Genomic DNA, 16,939 nt, shown 5'->3' on the forward strand with positions numbered 1-16,939 from the left:
AATAACTGACAAACTTTGTAATGTGCTTTGCATGATAAGAGAGTGAGTGAGTGAGCATGATAAGAGCATATAGATAGGAAACAATTATGTAATGGTTTTTAAACCACATAAGGTTGGATAACCAGCCCCACAAGTGTCACTGACTGAGCAGTGTATCGCCATGGCTCTACCAACAGTAATAGACTATTAAGCAGGTAACAAAAAAAAAGATCTATAAACATACATGTACAGTGCTAACAAGAATATGCACGTTTTTTTGTTTTTTTTTTCTGTAAGGGGCCTCCGTGGCTCAGTTGGTTAGCGCGCTATAGCACAGCGTAATGACCCAGGAGTCTCTCGCCAATGTGGTCGCTGTGAGTTCAAGTCCAGCTGATGCTGGGTTCCTCTCCGGCTGTAAGTGGGAAGGTCTGCCAGCAACCTGTGGATGGTCGTGGGTTTCCCCCGGGCTCTGCCCGGTTTCCTCTCACCATAATGCTGGCTGCCGTCATGTAAGTGAAATATTCTTGAGTACAGCGTAAAACACCAATTAAATAAATAAATAAATAAATTTTTTCTGTAATTACTCTACAGTGCACAAGTAAACATCAGATGAACAAGAAATATAGCCATGTTAGTTTAATTATAATGTATTACTATCATTATTATAATGAATTAAGATTTTATTTTACTTTATGAAGTCAGTGTATGTCCACTCAATCTGCAAATATGTTTTTCTTCATCAAATGCAAATAGCAGTCATCATATTTTTAATTCAGTTGTTTATGCTTTATAAATATGCTTTATTTTTCTTTTATTTATCTATTAATTTAATGACGTACGTTTTGAGTGCTAGAATCCAACTAACATTTTCCTAGTAACATTTTCATAGTAAAGAAAACTGAAATTTGTACAATGTATTTTTGTACAAATCAAAAATGCCAACATATTCATTCATGGTTACTGTGGTTACATGTACTCCTGGACAAAAAAGGCAGATATGTGACTAATGCATTGCACAATTGTCAAATTGTGCTCAATAGTTGTTTCCTGTTATTACATTACTTAATAATAAGAAAAAAACACCTATAATTAAAATCAGCAGAGACTTGAAGAGAATATGAATAGCCTAAAAGGTGTTCTATGAAAATTAAAGATAAGTGGACCAGATTAGGTAATTCAGAGTCTCCTGCAACACTAAACTGTTATTAATTCCTGGTAAATACGAAGAAAAAATGATGTTTTCCACAAATAAATGATTGACCAGTTTTAATAATAATTCTATGTGACAAGTCTGCCGTTTTTATTGTAGGAAGATGTCAGCTTATTTAACTCCTACAAAGCACTCTGTACCCTGCTAATAGTTTTCCTCACGCTAATGTACATTGGGCATGAATGCCACAGAATTGATTTTCTCCACCTCAATCAAACTTTTTTTTTTCGACGTTGATGTTTTTTTGTGGGGTTTTTTTTTCTCTATAGTAGCATGTAGGCAAGTTGGGAAATCTGAAGATGTTGCCGGCCTTCAACTCTTGAGCCATACACATTGCTGGATCCGTCAGCAGATAGTCACAGTGAAAGTCGACCGTGTGGTGACAAATTGAAGTGCGCTAATTGCAGGCATTATACATTTTCCGTGAGCAGTGTTAATGTGGGGGCACGCCACTTTCCAGATACAGGGCCTGGCACTCATAATAAGCGGCGTGATGGTCGCTGCGGACCGTGGCTGGGTAATTCCCAGCGGGAGACCTCTCCCTCGACCATTCCACACTCACCACTCTTCAGCCTGGGAGGGAGGGAAGGTCATAGTTACTGCGACAATTAATTCGCACCCAAGCCCAAGCCCCATCCCTGAACTACCCGTAATACGAGCCCATGTGGGCAGATTCAATTTGTTACCCTGACAGACTAAAAGCCCCCTGTCTTCCTAACCTGTGGTACAGCCACACGCAGACTTAATCACTGTCCCCACTACTCTCCTGTCGCGGAGATAGAGAAAGTTACCCCAGGCTGGTGATTTGACCTTCGTGACAGCTTCCTGTCCAGTTTGGACCCTAATGTAAATTTGTCCATTGTGTCCGGATTGTGGATGTCCAGTCATTCGCCAATTACCTGGGCATTATTTTAAAGGCAGTATATGACATGTTGAGAACAATGGTCGCCAGCTAGCCAGCTCATGTACCACGGGGTTTTGGCCCATGACCAAATATAGCTTAACCACGCACAGGACGCTAAACAAGTCTAATTAATCATCTTCTTGTCGATTCCTTCATACAAGGAATAGATCATATAATTTACATTGGTCTGTACAGAGAAAAGGCCACCAGTAGAGCTTGAGCCACGCTTCCACGAGCTGGTAATTATTTCGCTCGATCGGAGCACAAAAGCCTGACCTTGCTCAAGCCATTCACATTTAACGATGTGAAGAGTTATATGAACACACAAATCATATACGGGATGTAGCTGATAGGACAGGTCAATTTTCCAATTTTCGTGTAAGTTGTTCTATTTCAATTTTACTGTTCTTGTACAAGTAAAAGGTAGACCTTAAGATGAAATCTTCCTTTCAATAATCTGACGGTTATATCTTGATCGAGGCCATACGTTAAGAATTTTTTGTTCGGGGTAACCCAAGACCATAAGGAAAAAGATACATTGTACGTCAGTTTTCTTATTAATGCTAATGAATGAAAAATTTTTTAAGATAAAGATTTCAAACTCACATTGGTAGAAAATAATATGATAAAAAAAAAAAACATTTCTATTGGAGAAAATAAGATAATTTTGGTCCACCCTGGAAAGTCATCCGTAACGTCCAGCATACAATTATTTAATGTTGGCCTGATCGCTGTAAAACAGTGGGTACCTGTACCTGTGTTAAAACAGAAATTACTATACTATTTAAACAACACTATACTCCTAGTCCTAAACTACTGTTTCCATTCAAAAAAAATCCAAAAAAAAACAAACCCCCAAAAACAGAAAGAAAAAAAAAACTGACATTCATTCTGATTTGATAATGGACTTTCCTACCAACGTAATGGAAAAAAAGAATATGTACACTATTAAAAATAATGGATGAAAAAAATTATTACCAAGACCAAGAAGACAGAAAATGGCTCAGAAAATGGCTCAGAAAAGGGCATTACAGTGTGTAAAAACTGTGCATCAAATAAAAATAAAAATAGTCCTTTATTGGTCAAGTTGCGTCCAACAAACATATTTTTAATGATGGCCTACTTACACTCTCTTAAATGAATACGCATCATATCGATAAACATTTTCACCACTGGCTATATTGTGGTGGTACAATTTCAAGTTTGTGAACTACAGTGTACATAGCATCAAACATTTATCTGCCTGTCTTCTGGCCACAGCACTTAAGACTAAACCTTTGGCCTGATTGTGTGTCCTTGGGGTTTAACGTCGTTCTTAACAATTTTTCAGTCATAAGATGATGAGGAGTGATTAGGTGTGTGTACATACATTGTGCCTCCTTGTGGCAGGCTGGCATTTTCATGCCGTCAAAGTGCTGCCGCCACTGAAGTATCACACCTAAGACACCACACAGGACACCCCACAATATCCTGACACTGGGCCAGCCAGCCATGTTGGAAGTTTGGACACGTTATGCCTATAATGGACATATTCAAACGGATGGCCTCAAAACATTATGGTTACATGCATGATGTAAACTTACTGGTCTCCAGGATGCTCAAGTCCACACCCGGCAGCGGCTTCTCCTCATCTCTCCATATCCCTTCCTCTTCCGGAGAAGTTTGGTACACGACACCAGGGCTTGACCAGAATGCACCTTCCGTCTCCGATTCCGGCATTTCTGACCCATCCATCTCAATAGAGTTGGAGTTTTCTGCTTCTTCACTGGTTGGGTACTCACTGTCCAATTCAGAATCACCTTTCTCCTCATAATCGCTATCCTCCTCATAATCGTCGTTGCTGTTCCCATTGATGTGTGCGGCCTCCTGCAGCGCCTCAAGGTAAATCCGTAGTTTTGTCACATCATCATCACTTAGGTTGTCGTAGTCAAGCACGTCACGGTTCGTGTCCCGAAGAACGTTTTCCACCTCTCTTTCCACGAGGTAGTCCTGGAAAGTCGGTGGGACATTTTCCGAATTCTCCTCAACACGTCGCTTCCAATTTGATTTCGACGGATCAAAATACTTGTGGATTTTCAAAAATTCATCACGTTTCTGCGAGCCAAGATCGGGAACATATTCCAGAGCAGCCGCGCTGTCTATTGAAGACAGATCGGTGGGGCGTCCACTCGGGCTTGCGTAATAGTTATACAACTTTTGTAGGACATTGGAAATATCGTCTTCAGTGTTTTGGGCCCATGCTGATTCGCTGGAGCAAAGAGCCTTGTCAAAGTTTTGGATCTGTCCATGGACCAGAATGTTCTGCAGCATACACTGTGTGTAAGCATCTCTCCAAGAGAAGCCATCCTCTATAAGCACCAATATCTGCGTCTCCAGATCCTCGAGCGTCTCGCGATCCAGCGGGTATTCGCTGAATTCCTTAGAATCTCCTCTGTCTTGACATGTGCCAAACAAGCGATCTGAAACACACAAGACCATGCTTCATTAAAATCAGAAACAATATAAAAAACTTTTTTTTTTTAATTTGGCTTCTTTCATTTGTGTTATTGCACAGTCTTACAGTATATACTCAATCCAGATCCTTCCACTTGTGTGATGACTGTCAGGTACATATATATGTGTACAAGGGTATAGTGGAAATCACCCAGTGCATAAGGAAGTAAGAAAAATCTGCAGACCCTTCTCCGAGTAATCTGTATGTACCCACATTAAATGGTTCCACATCATATCCTGAATACAATGAAAACAAGTGCCACAGACATTACTGTTATAAAAGCGTTCACCATGAACGATTCAGGGCTGCCATTATACATGTGCAAGAGAAACACTCTTGAGCATGACATAAGAGCAACAACAATCAAAAAAAAAAAATAACTAAATAAGAATTTTATGCATTAATCGATGTTTCACCTTACACACATGTAAATGTACAACAGCGGTTGGTTAGATTCACCTTACACACATGTAAATGTATAACAGCGGTTGGGTAGATTCACCTTACACACATGTAAATGTACAACAGCGGTTGGTTAGATTCACCTTACACACATGTAAATGTACAACAGCGGTTGGTTAGATTCACATTACACACATGTAAATGTACAACAGCGGTTGGTTAGATTATGAGGATAGTAGAATATACCATTCTTCGCTATACACTGTAGACAAACCTCCTGACTTTATAAATTTAAAGCCACAATGGGGACTATTTACTGCCCAATAATTAACAAGCCATTGCCAAGCTGTGTAAGCTTAAACCATCACTCGCTACTATTTTTGCCTCACTGCATGTGGACTATATATACCTGTATACATGGGCTGTGTGGCTTTACGAGCATATATCTATATATACAGGTATCCATTAAAGCGAGTGGGTGAGTGAGTGAGTGCATGGGGTTTAACGTCGTACTCAACAACTTTTCAGTCATATGGCGACGAAAGAATCTTTATGGTATACGTAATGTGCCTCTTTGTTGCAGGACGGATTTCCACCTCTCTTTTATCTAGTGCTGCTTCACCGAGACGACTTACCGCAGGCATGTAAACCGCCCCGCCTGAGCCTTTATACTGATTCGGGTCAACCAGTCACTGCCAGAAAAGCGACATATTATAGAAAATAACAAAACAGCCGCCACACAGTTTAGAATGACTTCTATTTAGGAAGGTCATACATATATACTGCCTATTAAAGGCGTGAGAGCTAGATTCCAGTCCGTGACCTAATTCACATGATCGCCAGTAACTGAGACAACAGCACTTCAGCTGCCAATCAGCCTGTATTTGAAAAAAAAAAAAGTGAAATTTTTTCATATAACTTTTCAGTAAATCAGAAATGCCATTCTCATTGTTGCTCAAATTTATTCTGAATCCTTCTGAATAATTATTTAAAAAAAAACAAGAAACCTCCAGTGTGTGTACTTTATGTGCATGCACGTGCCATTTCATGTCTTTTGTTTCCTTGTCCCATTGCTGTGCTCCCTGTTTCAACACAGTTCTACAAAACTTTAATGGTGACGGGGAATACATGTAGGTGACAACCAGACTCAAGAGCGGAGGAAGATCAGAAGTTCACAGGAAGGTGGCAAGGCCAGGGATGCAGGGGTACCCCTCCAGGCCAGGAGGCATGGGTACCCCTTCAGGCCAGGGAGGCAGGGGTACCCCTCCAGGCCAGGTAGGCAGGGGTACTCCTCCAGGCCAGGTAGGCAGGGGTACCCCTCCAGGCCAGGTAGGCAGGGGTACTCCTCTAGGCCAGGTAGGCAGGGGTACCCCTCCAGGCCAGGTAGGCAGGGGTACTCCTCTAGACCAGGGAGGCAGGTGTACCCCTCCAGGCCAGGGAGGCAGGGGTACTCCTCTAGGCCAGGGAGGCAGGGATACTCCTCTAGGCTGGGAGGCATGGGTACCCCTCTAGGCCAGGGAGGCAGGGGTACTCCTCTACGCCAGGAGGCATGGGTACCCCTCTAGGCCAGGAGGCATGGGTACCCCTCTAGGCCAGGGAGGCAGGGGTACCCCTCCACGCCAGGGAGGCAGGGGTACTCCTCTAGGCCAGGTAGGCATGGGTACCTCTCTAGGCCAGGGAGGCAGGGGTACCCCTCCAGGCCAGGGAGGCAGGGGTACTCCTCTAGGCCAGGAGGCATGGGTACCCCTTTACTCCAGGGAGGCAGGGCTACTCCTCTAGGCCAGGGAGGCAGGGATACCCCTCCAGGCCAGGGAGGCAGGGGTACCCCTCCAGGCCAGGGAGGCAGGGCTACCTCTCTAGGCCAAAGAGGCAGGGGTACTCCTCTAGGCCAGGAGGCAGGGGTACCGCTCCAGGCCAGAGAGGCAGGGGCACCCCTCTAGGTCAGTGAGGTTTATACACTAAGTCTCACTGAGTGTCAGGTCAGAACACAGCCAGCTGACAAAAGAAGGGCCTTACAGAAAATCTATGTTTAAACCCTTTGTCTTCTCTTTTCTAAGCCAATTAGCAGGCTGGGGGCAGAGTGTATCATGGTCAGCGGATCCGCAGGGGTCGTGTCTAATGGTTGCCGGTCAGCGCTTGCTTCACATTCACTCGCCATTAGTCCAGCACAAGCTCTGCTCTGTCGAACATCTTAAGATGGCTTCCGGCCACAGCCTGACAGAACTACAAACCAGCACGACACTAGAAAAGATCTGACAAACACACTGACATTCTTGGACAGCTCCGGAAAAATCTTTGGCCAATAGATAGTGAACAGAAAACTTAACAGACAAGGCCAGCATGCAGTCTCACAGCTGCTCCTCTACCAAGCAAGTACATGTAATAGCAAAAACACTAATACGGGCTTACCCAAGCTTGCATTCACTGAAACAGGGCAGCTACCCTGTAATTCCTCAACTTTTTCACATATGAAAGTGCAACTTTAAAAAGCAATTTATGCACATCTATAATTTGGATTTGGAGAAAAATTAAATTTACAATTGTTGGATTGGCAACTTTTTATGTCCGTAAAAGATCTAACTTTTCATCTCATTCTGGTTTTTCTTTCAGTTCTTTTTTGCTTCAGCAACCTGAGGATGGTCATGGGTTTCCCTGGGCTCTGCCTGATTTCCTCCAACCATGACATTGGATGAACGAAATATTCTTGAGTGTGGCAAAGTAAAACACTAATCAGATAAATAAAATCATTTTTGCTTTCCTAATGTGTTAATCAGCTACATGTATATTAACTATCTGATAAACTACACGTATTTCGTACATGTGGACTTTTACATTCATCCATTTTTCTTACGTCATTAGTTGTTCTGAACATTATTTCAACAATATTAATGCATAAACTTGAAGAAACATGTATATGCGTGTCACAGTCTTCATTTCTACAGATGGAGAATCATTTGTCACAGAACAACATTAACTATGCCAGCTACATGATGTATATCACAATCGACTTTAGAATTCAAACATTTGCTGGCAGTTTATTCATTTATTAATTTATTTATCTGATTGGTGTTTTACGTCATACACAAGAATATTTCATATATACAAAGACAGCCAGCATTATGGTGACAGAAAACCGGGCAGAAAACGGTTGAAAACAATCATGGCTGTAGAGGAAGCCTTCATGAGCTGGACTTTAGGCCACAGAGGGCCCCAGCTGAAAAAAAAATTTTATAAGCAATAAATAAATGTTAAATAGTTTTAGTTATGTTGTCTCTCCGCTAAAGCTTTATTTTCTTTCATTTTTTGTTTCCTTACACTTTCAAAGATGACGGCTGGCATCTATCATGAAATTAATCATTACAGAGGGCACTGACGAGGGGGGTGGGGGGGGGAGAGAGATCACAAATCCCTCGGACCACATCAATTTACCAGTAACGGCCACTTAAGAGAGCCTTCTCTTAAGTCCTTACCACTGGAGATCTATAAGCCAATGTCCAAGAACACCTAAAAAATTCATGAACATTTGACTGAAAAGAAATAGGAAGAATCACAAGAAGCTGATTATACCCTGTGCACAGTGAGCATCAGAATGTGGTATGTGTAGCAAATGCATATGCGTATAAGAATACATGGGCAACATGTCCCCTGCTAGACCGGAGAACTACATGTATACGCACAGTTTCATGACATTCCTTCAGTTATTTTGCTTAAACAAAAGCTTTTTGCTTATTTTATTTATTTATTTATTTATTGGACTGATGTTTTCCACTGTACTCAAGAATATTTCAAGTATTGCTTATATTAAATAAACACAATAGCATACTCATGATGTATTTGACATAGGTTTTGTCCAGAAACACTCCATCCCGTATTTACGCTAAAAACTTGCAAGGTTACCAAAGTGTTTGCCTTTGTGGCACATGAATGCAAAACTCAGACCAATTATGCATAAAGAACTGAAATTGTGAATTTGGTAATTTACGGTAATTAATATGCTCACAGAGCACCAGCGATGGAACATCCCTCCTGTGTCATTGTGTTTTACAAGCAAGTAAAATACAATGCTTTTTAATGTAGAAATGTATAAATTTGCTGTACATGTACTATGATGTAATACCACTGAGCTCAGATTTAAAATGTTATGAGAAAAATTTTTTTTTGTCATGGCATCTGGGTGTAACATATCAAAAATGTAAAAACAAAAGCGATATCTCCAAACCATGCAAAGTAACACTTTTATCACTGAAAGAAATTCTGACAGTTCACTTTTACATAAACCATAAAAATACGGTAACAAGTAAACAAATTCAAATTCTTTAATTTGAAGAAATAAACAGCATGAAATGATATTACTCGGGGAGGTCAACGTACCGGCCAGTGTCTTGCGTGACCAACTCCATGTTGTTTGAAATGTCATTTCTATTTAATATGTATATTTGCACACAGCCCGCAACCAACAGTGGGGTAGTATATGCAACTGTGTGTAATGTACAAAAATGTGCTCTCTTATATCTTAGTGACCCAGATTGATTGTCAAAGCGCTCAGAAACTCCCTGTCACGGAGTGAAGTCTTGAGCTAGGCTCTTGCCCAATGATTGTGTCACAAGTTCAAATCCAACCTGGGCTATTCATACTAATGTTACCATGTCTACATGTGTGCATTACATGTAGCTTCGTTTATACAGTTTATGTCCTTAACTTCACACAAATATCAGTTTAATATACAGATACAACAACAGGATTACTTATACACGTTTTACATTTCCTAATTTGTCAACCATTTAACAGTTAATGCTGTCAATTCTCTTTACGTCTCCATGACATGTCACAAGCTTGTGGTACTCCAATGTATGTGCACTCAGTACTGTGCTTGCAGTATTTTGAATTTATAAGCTCATCCTCAGGAGCGGTTATCTCCCTTTGTCATAGATAGAGGTACAATGTACAATTAATGTATAAAGTTGCCATGTATGGTAAGTTAACTTTCCTTTTCAGTAGTCTTTCATGTACTGTAATACGAAAACCAAATCTGTCCTGATCTGACAGTAAAGTTTGACATCAGGCCTTTATTTGATACACTGTTAACATACTGTACATATACTGTATTTCACCTTAAGTTTGGTTTGTCAAAATTCTGTTTCAGAAGCATATAAAGGTCTGCAAATGATATACTTGATGCCAACACTGTTTTCTGATAAAGAATTAGTAAAATTTTGCAAAAAAAATTATTTTGTGACCCTGTAAGATGGATGAATTTATCAGACTGAAGCAAAATATGTCGCTTAAAAAATGCTAAACTTCAAGTGAAATGCTGTACTACATGTAGCCAGTTCTGACCAGTCCGGGAAATTATTATTAAAGCCCTGCCCTTGTACAGGATCATTTAATGACATGGTACAAAACACCTGCTTCAATACCATCAAACTTGAACAAAGCCTATACGAACAATGATCTAGGGAATTCGCTGTCTTATTCAAGCCACCTGCAGCCCAATTTCACATTTCCTCTCTCTTCTAACATGTTTGTCATTGAAGTCTTGCTGGCTCAGATGATTTTAAAAAGAGCTGTGACTGTCAGCTAGGCTCTTGATGAATGACTATGCCGCAAGTTCAAATCCAACTCTCGCTACATAATATACACTTCAGCTTTATATATACATGTACCATGAGGTTTGTCAGGCACAGGTATTCGCAATGCAAAGGTCGGTGGTTTACATGCACTCAATCTGGGCACTCAGGCCTAGGGACCCTGAAGCAATTTTAAGCTTCTCAAATCAAAATTATAATCACTGAATGTGTTGTGTTCCTTTTTGTGTTTTTTAGCTGGAATTTGTAGTGCAATAACTATAAGTTATTGACCTTGTTACTTCAGAAATAACAATTTTAATGTTATTAAACATCTTTACTTCACTCTAAGACCACTTTGTGATCCCGGGGGCCTGGTTTCCTCTATCCAGGATCCCATGTGCCTTCATACACTAAAGTGAACAATTTTTGAGGGCGATGCAAAACATCTATCACGGAATAAATCAATCTTTATGTCCACAAACAGGATCGAAGCCCTTAGTGATCATACGACACTTGCAGGGCCAAATTTTTCAGCTTTCTAATATGGGCACCCTTTAGTAGCCTAATTTGGGCTATAAAAAGATTTTTAAATGTTGAAAAACCTGAAGTTAATGCCCGCTTATCTGACCTGTAGAGTCAACATTACTTATAAAACATTGTAAAATCAGTACAAATGAATATGAGGCTTTTTTTCACACATTTAAGTTAAATTTATCACGCAATATTCCTTTGCTTTGGGGTCTTTTTTTTTAGGGTATCCTAGCTCTAATTTGGGCTCCCCTTTTAAAAGATTATCAATATGTTAATTCCTGTATCTGGCCCTGACTTGATATGCTCAATCCAATCAGCAAGCATGTTGTTCTGTTGTTTTTTTTCTGAGTATTTGTCCCTTACATTATCACTACCATAAACTCCCCAGATCTTAACAGAGACACAATATGGGATTGATGATCTTCATGACTGGACAGTGTACTAAATGTACGTGCCATTTGATAAGAAAAATTATGGTGTCATACTGTTAAAAGGTACAAAGGGAACAAAGACAACAAGCCATGTCGTTTTAATAAAGCAAATTTGAGATTGCTCTCATTGGTTCAGCTAATTTCATGGGGAATTATATTAGTTACAAACTGCATACTCGCTTGTACAAAATAACGGAAAAATACTGTAGCCATGGCAATGTAATTCCAACAGTTTTGAAGCCACTGTCACAAACTTCTATACGTCATATTTCTTGTAATTTTTTTCCTAAGAGACATTGTATACATTGAAGCGCCATGCCATAAGACGACTGGATTTAGGGGAAAAGATATAAAAAACTAATTTATGAAGATTTGTGAAAGTAACCCCAAGTAGCTGTGGACGTTGTAAGCATGTACATGTAATGCTACTAGCAGTTCCTGAAATGTGTCAAAGAGTTCTAAAGACATTCTAATTAAGGTTGTAGGCGACTGTTTCAGTTTGATCATGCACCATATTTAACTCAGAATTCCACTTGAAAATTACCGGTAAATTCATTCTATCCCGGATTGAAGGTTGAATACTGTAGTTCACAAGATATTAAATACCACAACTGTCGTACATGCATGGAGCGTAAAGCATTGAGGGGTTCAAGTAAATTGTGCTTTTCTGGTGGCATTTACCTTTCCGTCCATCTCTCACATTGCAGCCTCCTGCAATCAATCACCGTTAGAGTCCTGTTGACTGCCCCTTTGATTTCACACATTAAAAGGCTTCTTAGTCAACACTGCCATTAAAACAGCCTACATGGTTGCACGAAAATTACCCGAGTCTAACCTTAGCAAAAATTTACATGAACTCTTTCCCGAAAAAAGGTAGGGCCATAAAATTGGTGGACAGTAAAACTGCATGGGAATTAATGTGTATTTCATGTTCTTTTAGAAAGTAGAAGTTCCAAAGCAAAGTAAGAGTGACAAGGATCAGAAAAAACAATTTTCAACTTTCACTAGTTGGTTTTCCCTCAAGTATCAAATTTGACCCGGTGTTCTCATTTTTAAGGAAAAAAGCACTTTCAAGTGCGGTAATCTGATGCATAGAGTGAAACCCAAGCCCTTGCCAAAGAGATCCCAATACATGTACCTGTGTAATGGACGGCACAACACAGCTACCAAAGTTCCGATGGATTTCAGCCCTAATTGGAATTATGTTCCCATAATTAAGCAATGACAAAGTGATCCAAAGTCATTGGACGAACATGGAATCTGAATGTCTCTGCACAATGGCAAATCTACATTTATGTTAATGTATTTTGCGCACTGCAAGGGATTATACTAAAGCTTTTCCAGTCAAAAATGAAGAAAACACTTAGAAATGTTCACATCAATTTTGCAAATATATAAAATATGAATACATTAAAAAGTTATATTAAAGTCTGATCACATGTAGTTCTGTGTAGTTCAGCATTAATATAAAAATTAAGATTATTTTATTACTTCACTTATCAATTGGTCTGTCGACAACCTGTGGACGGTCGTGGGTTTCCCAGGGCTATGCCTGGTTTCCTCCCATCTTAAAGACGCCTGCTTTCGTAGAAGTAAAATATTCCTGACAGTGGCATAAAAACATCAATGAAATAAATAAATAAATACTAATTAATGCTGACACGTAAGTAAAATCAAATAAATGATTAAACCAAAAAGTGTGGATTTATATCAGAAATGAATACATCAAAGGTTTAAGGCTTTATGCCTGACCGTGACAGCATTTCAACCATTATAGTCATGTATGGTTTTTATGCTAGCTGTGGAAATATTTACATTTTACAGGTCGGGGAAAAGTAGGAAAACATGAAGACAATAAGAAGTTTTAGAAATGTAACTTAATTGCAGTTCTGACTTTCACAGACATATATATGTAAGTTCATTTACTCAGACTAGGCATCACAACAGAAAATGTAAAAAGATATGCATCACCTGGAGTATAAAATAGTGCAAAGATGTTAACGAACTTACACTCGCAAAAATGACAGTATTTCTGCATTCTGGACTCTGGACACGAAACACAATGGAACTTTTTTCATTTCATAGTATTTACTACGTACGCCATGCAACAACATTGCATTTTTTGGCTTCCTGTGCATCCAGCCAGAATCTTCTGGACAGGTTTAGAAAAAAAGCAAAAACTTTCTTCTCAAACTACCCGGACACTTCCATAAAGCCTGAGCGAAGATCAGATTTCTACCGTTGTCATGGTAACGGTGTTGTCACAAAGCTTGTTTATCAGGGAAACTAGAGCAAACCCAGAAAGTAAAGCCCTTCAAGTTGTTGTTGAACATGGCTTTCCCTACTAGTCCTGTTTTATCTTTCTTTGTGGGCAGATAAAGTTACGCTGGGAATATCACTGCGATCACCAGCGTCTCATAACGCCTGTCTGAGGTGCGTTATAGTCTGCTGGTAAACCTTTCCCCGCGTTCTGACCAAATTCCATCGCCCAGCTAATATTACCAACTTTATAACTCGACCACAATCATGTTCCTGTTCATAAAGAATACATTTCCTTAACGGAAATTTTTGGGTGACTTGAGTGCTGTAACTGGTCAACATTTTCACACGATTGCAAAATGTTTATTCAAGCATATATTCCATGGAGCATTATTCTGCGCAGAGTGTAGACTGATAAGAATTATACTTTTTTTGGAGCCCTGATATTGGCCAACCAATTTTGTCTCTAATTATTAAATTAGAAAGGCTCCTAAATTGTGCTGCAAGTTGCTCTTTCACATACCAAAAGGATGAGTAGTTAGAGTACAAGACCTAAAGACTTACCCTAATATTACAATCATGTGCATGTCTGCTGGACTTTGTAATCCAAAAAGCGTGTTTATTTCTGTCTATTCAGGGTTCGTAATTAAGGGTCCACGTGTACATGTAAGCGCACCTTTTATTACGGGAGCACCTAAACAGTTTATCTGCACAAGCCCATTTTTGTAAAACTACCCGTACTGTACATGGAGGCACCCTGTCCGCACTCTCAAATGCTTTTCTAAATTTCCACACAAGCTCTTGATGGTTTAGCTATAGCGTTTACATCGGGAGGATTCTCCTACTTCGTTTTGGTATTTATTTGATTCGTAGTGTAGTGCTTTTCCCTTAACAATATCACTGGACAGAGATGTAGCTGTGAGACAAGATGCCGAGAGGGGCTGGCGTAAGGAAAGGGCTTTGGGGGGTGCGGGTGTGGGTGTGTGGGTGGAGCGTTTCATTGAGATTCGCACAGGAAATCACGGTTCGTCTCCACAAGACAAACTTCTAGACATTTCCAACATTAACCCGTAGCTCTGAGTCGGCAAGGAGAGCTGATTGGCCAGAGCCAGACAGACTGCAGAGATAACAGTGGTGAAGCCAATGGCACCGGTGACCAGGGCCCCTAGGAGCTAGGTTTGTTAGGCACCTGGAGAAGCATGGCTGTCGGCATGCCCCAGTATCCACACCTGCAGCATACACTACAGCCATTTATCTCTACATGAACATTTGGCACGGAATTTGAAACATGAAGCATTTATTTTATTTCCATATTTCTTTGATTGCCGTGTTACGCCGTACTCAAGAAAATTTCACTTATACCATGGCGACCAGCATTATGTTTAGGAGAAAACCGGGCAGAGCCTTGGGGGAAACCTACGACCATCCGCAGGTTGCTGTCAGGCCTTTCCCATGCATGGCCGGAGATATTTCTCATTTCCCAATTTTCTCCTACATGCGTATTTCTTATGTCTCCCATGTTTAATAATTTTATCAAAGACACTGAGATACCTGCCCGGATAAATCTATGACTGTCATATACGTAGGAGAGTCATGTCACATATAAAAAGGAAACATCAAGGATTTTGACATACAAGTCTACATTGTACAGTACCTTACATAAATTACACACAGCTGTCTATAGTGAACAAAAAGTCTATATACACACAAAATCAAACAGATCACAATTAAAGTATTACAGAAAAATATTTTAAAAATTCTATATAGTTTTGAAAGCCGTGAAGATGGAACACCTGCGATATGGCAGAGACGGGCAATTCCAAGCAGCTACATGTATGCTGTTGAAGCCTCTTTTATATGCACTTTGCCAATCTGACTAGATTTGAAAGTGTTACATGATAATATGTTGTGATGTCCAACATGTCAATACACCTGTAAAGTAACTCTTGACTGTTAGTGTGGCTTTTCTTGGCGGATATAGATAGACATCGAAGGAATACATTGGATTTTGGTGTTAAGTGTTTAACCTGAAGCATTTTGGTCCACATCACTGAGAACAGCTATCTGCGTGACAACGCATGTTCTGTAATTCTTCAACCTATTTGTATGTTTCGTGTATTTATTCAAGCATATTCTGAAGGCATTATTTTGTGTTGATTGATAAAAATGTTGTTTTTTTTTTTGTGAAGCCCTGAAATTGGCCAGTCCAACCAATGAAGTTTTGTCTCCAAAATCACATTACAAATGTGCATAAATTTCACTGAAAGTTACTCTTTCATATGCAAAAAGGTTGAGGAATTAAGGTGCCTACGTGTTGGGCAGGAGACTGCAGTTAAACTGCAAGTCAACGTGGGTGGGAAAATTGCCGCAGCTAGAGAGTCACTGCTAGTGAAGGATATCGTGATGCTGCATTATTTTCCTTTAGAGAAGTCAGATCCACAGGTTCTTGTCAGACCTTACCACACTTGGCCAGAGAGGAAGCCAGCATGACTGGAGCTCACAGCGACCACATTGGTGAGAGGCTCCTGGGTCATTACGCTGCGCTAGCACGCTACCAACTGAGCCACGGAGGCTCCCTTTGGTGAGAGGCTCATGGGTCGTCACATTGCGCAAGCTAACCACCTCAGCCACAGAGGCCAGTGATGTCAGTACAACCAGCTAGGCTTAACTCTGACAACCACTATGCAGGCCAGACACAAAGGCCAATCAGACCACTGGAAGATGACGCTTAACTATGCTTATGCAGATTGCCCGGACTATGACTGCAAAAATACTGGCTCTTTGAAAACGGTGAAGAAGCTCAGAAACTCTTTAGTTAGGTATCTGGCATTTTTGTTAGTATTCGTCCCATTGTCACAAGAGAGCTACGAAACTTTGTGACGTCACTAAAACATAACATACTGGCATCACCAAAAAGTGGCTAGGCAGTGGTGATCATTTGCTATTTACATGTGTCCTGTTGATAAGTGGTTTAAAATTTTTTAAATATTTTTATTTTAACACCTCTGGAAAATTTATTTGTAAATTAATTACAATTTAGCGACTGACTTTATGTTCAATTCAATAAACAAAAAATAAAGCTGAACACTGAGTAGGCCTCCATGTATGTAATATCAGATAAACAGCACTGGAACCAACATGTTTGACGAATATTTTTTTCTG

At 40.1% G+C, this 16,939-nt stretch overlaps 1 protein-coding gene across 1 annotated transcript in view; it reads right to left on the reverse strand.

The window, feature by feature from the left end:
* LOC135477525 (receptor-type tyrosine-protein phosphatase N2-like) overlaps positions 1–16,939 on the reverse strand; it is a 186,994-nt gene that overhangs the window by 129,459 nt on the left and 40,596 nt on the right. Inside the window, exon 3 of the mRNA XM_064757665.1 lies at positions 3,677–4,552. Coding sequence (XP_064613735.1) covers positions 3,677–4,552 — 876 coding nt within the window. The remainder of the gene's footprint in view (positions 1–3,676; positions 4,553–16,939) is intronic.

Source organism: Liolophura sinensis, chromosome 11 (assembly GCF_032854445.1).
Source record: "Liolophura sinensis isolate JHLJ2023 chromosome 11, CUHK_Ljap_v2, whole genome shotgun sequence".
In the NCBI taxonomy this organism is placed as follows: Eukaryota; Metazoa; Mollusca; class Polyplacophora; order Chitonida; family Chitonidae; genus Liolophura; species Liolophura sinensis.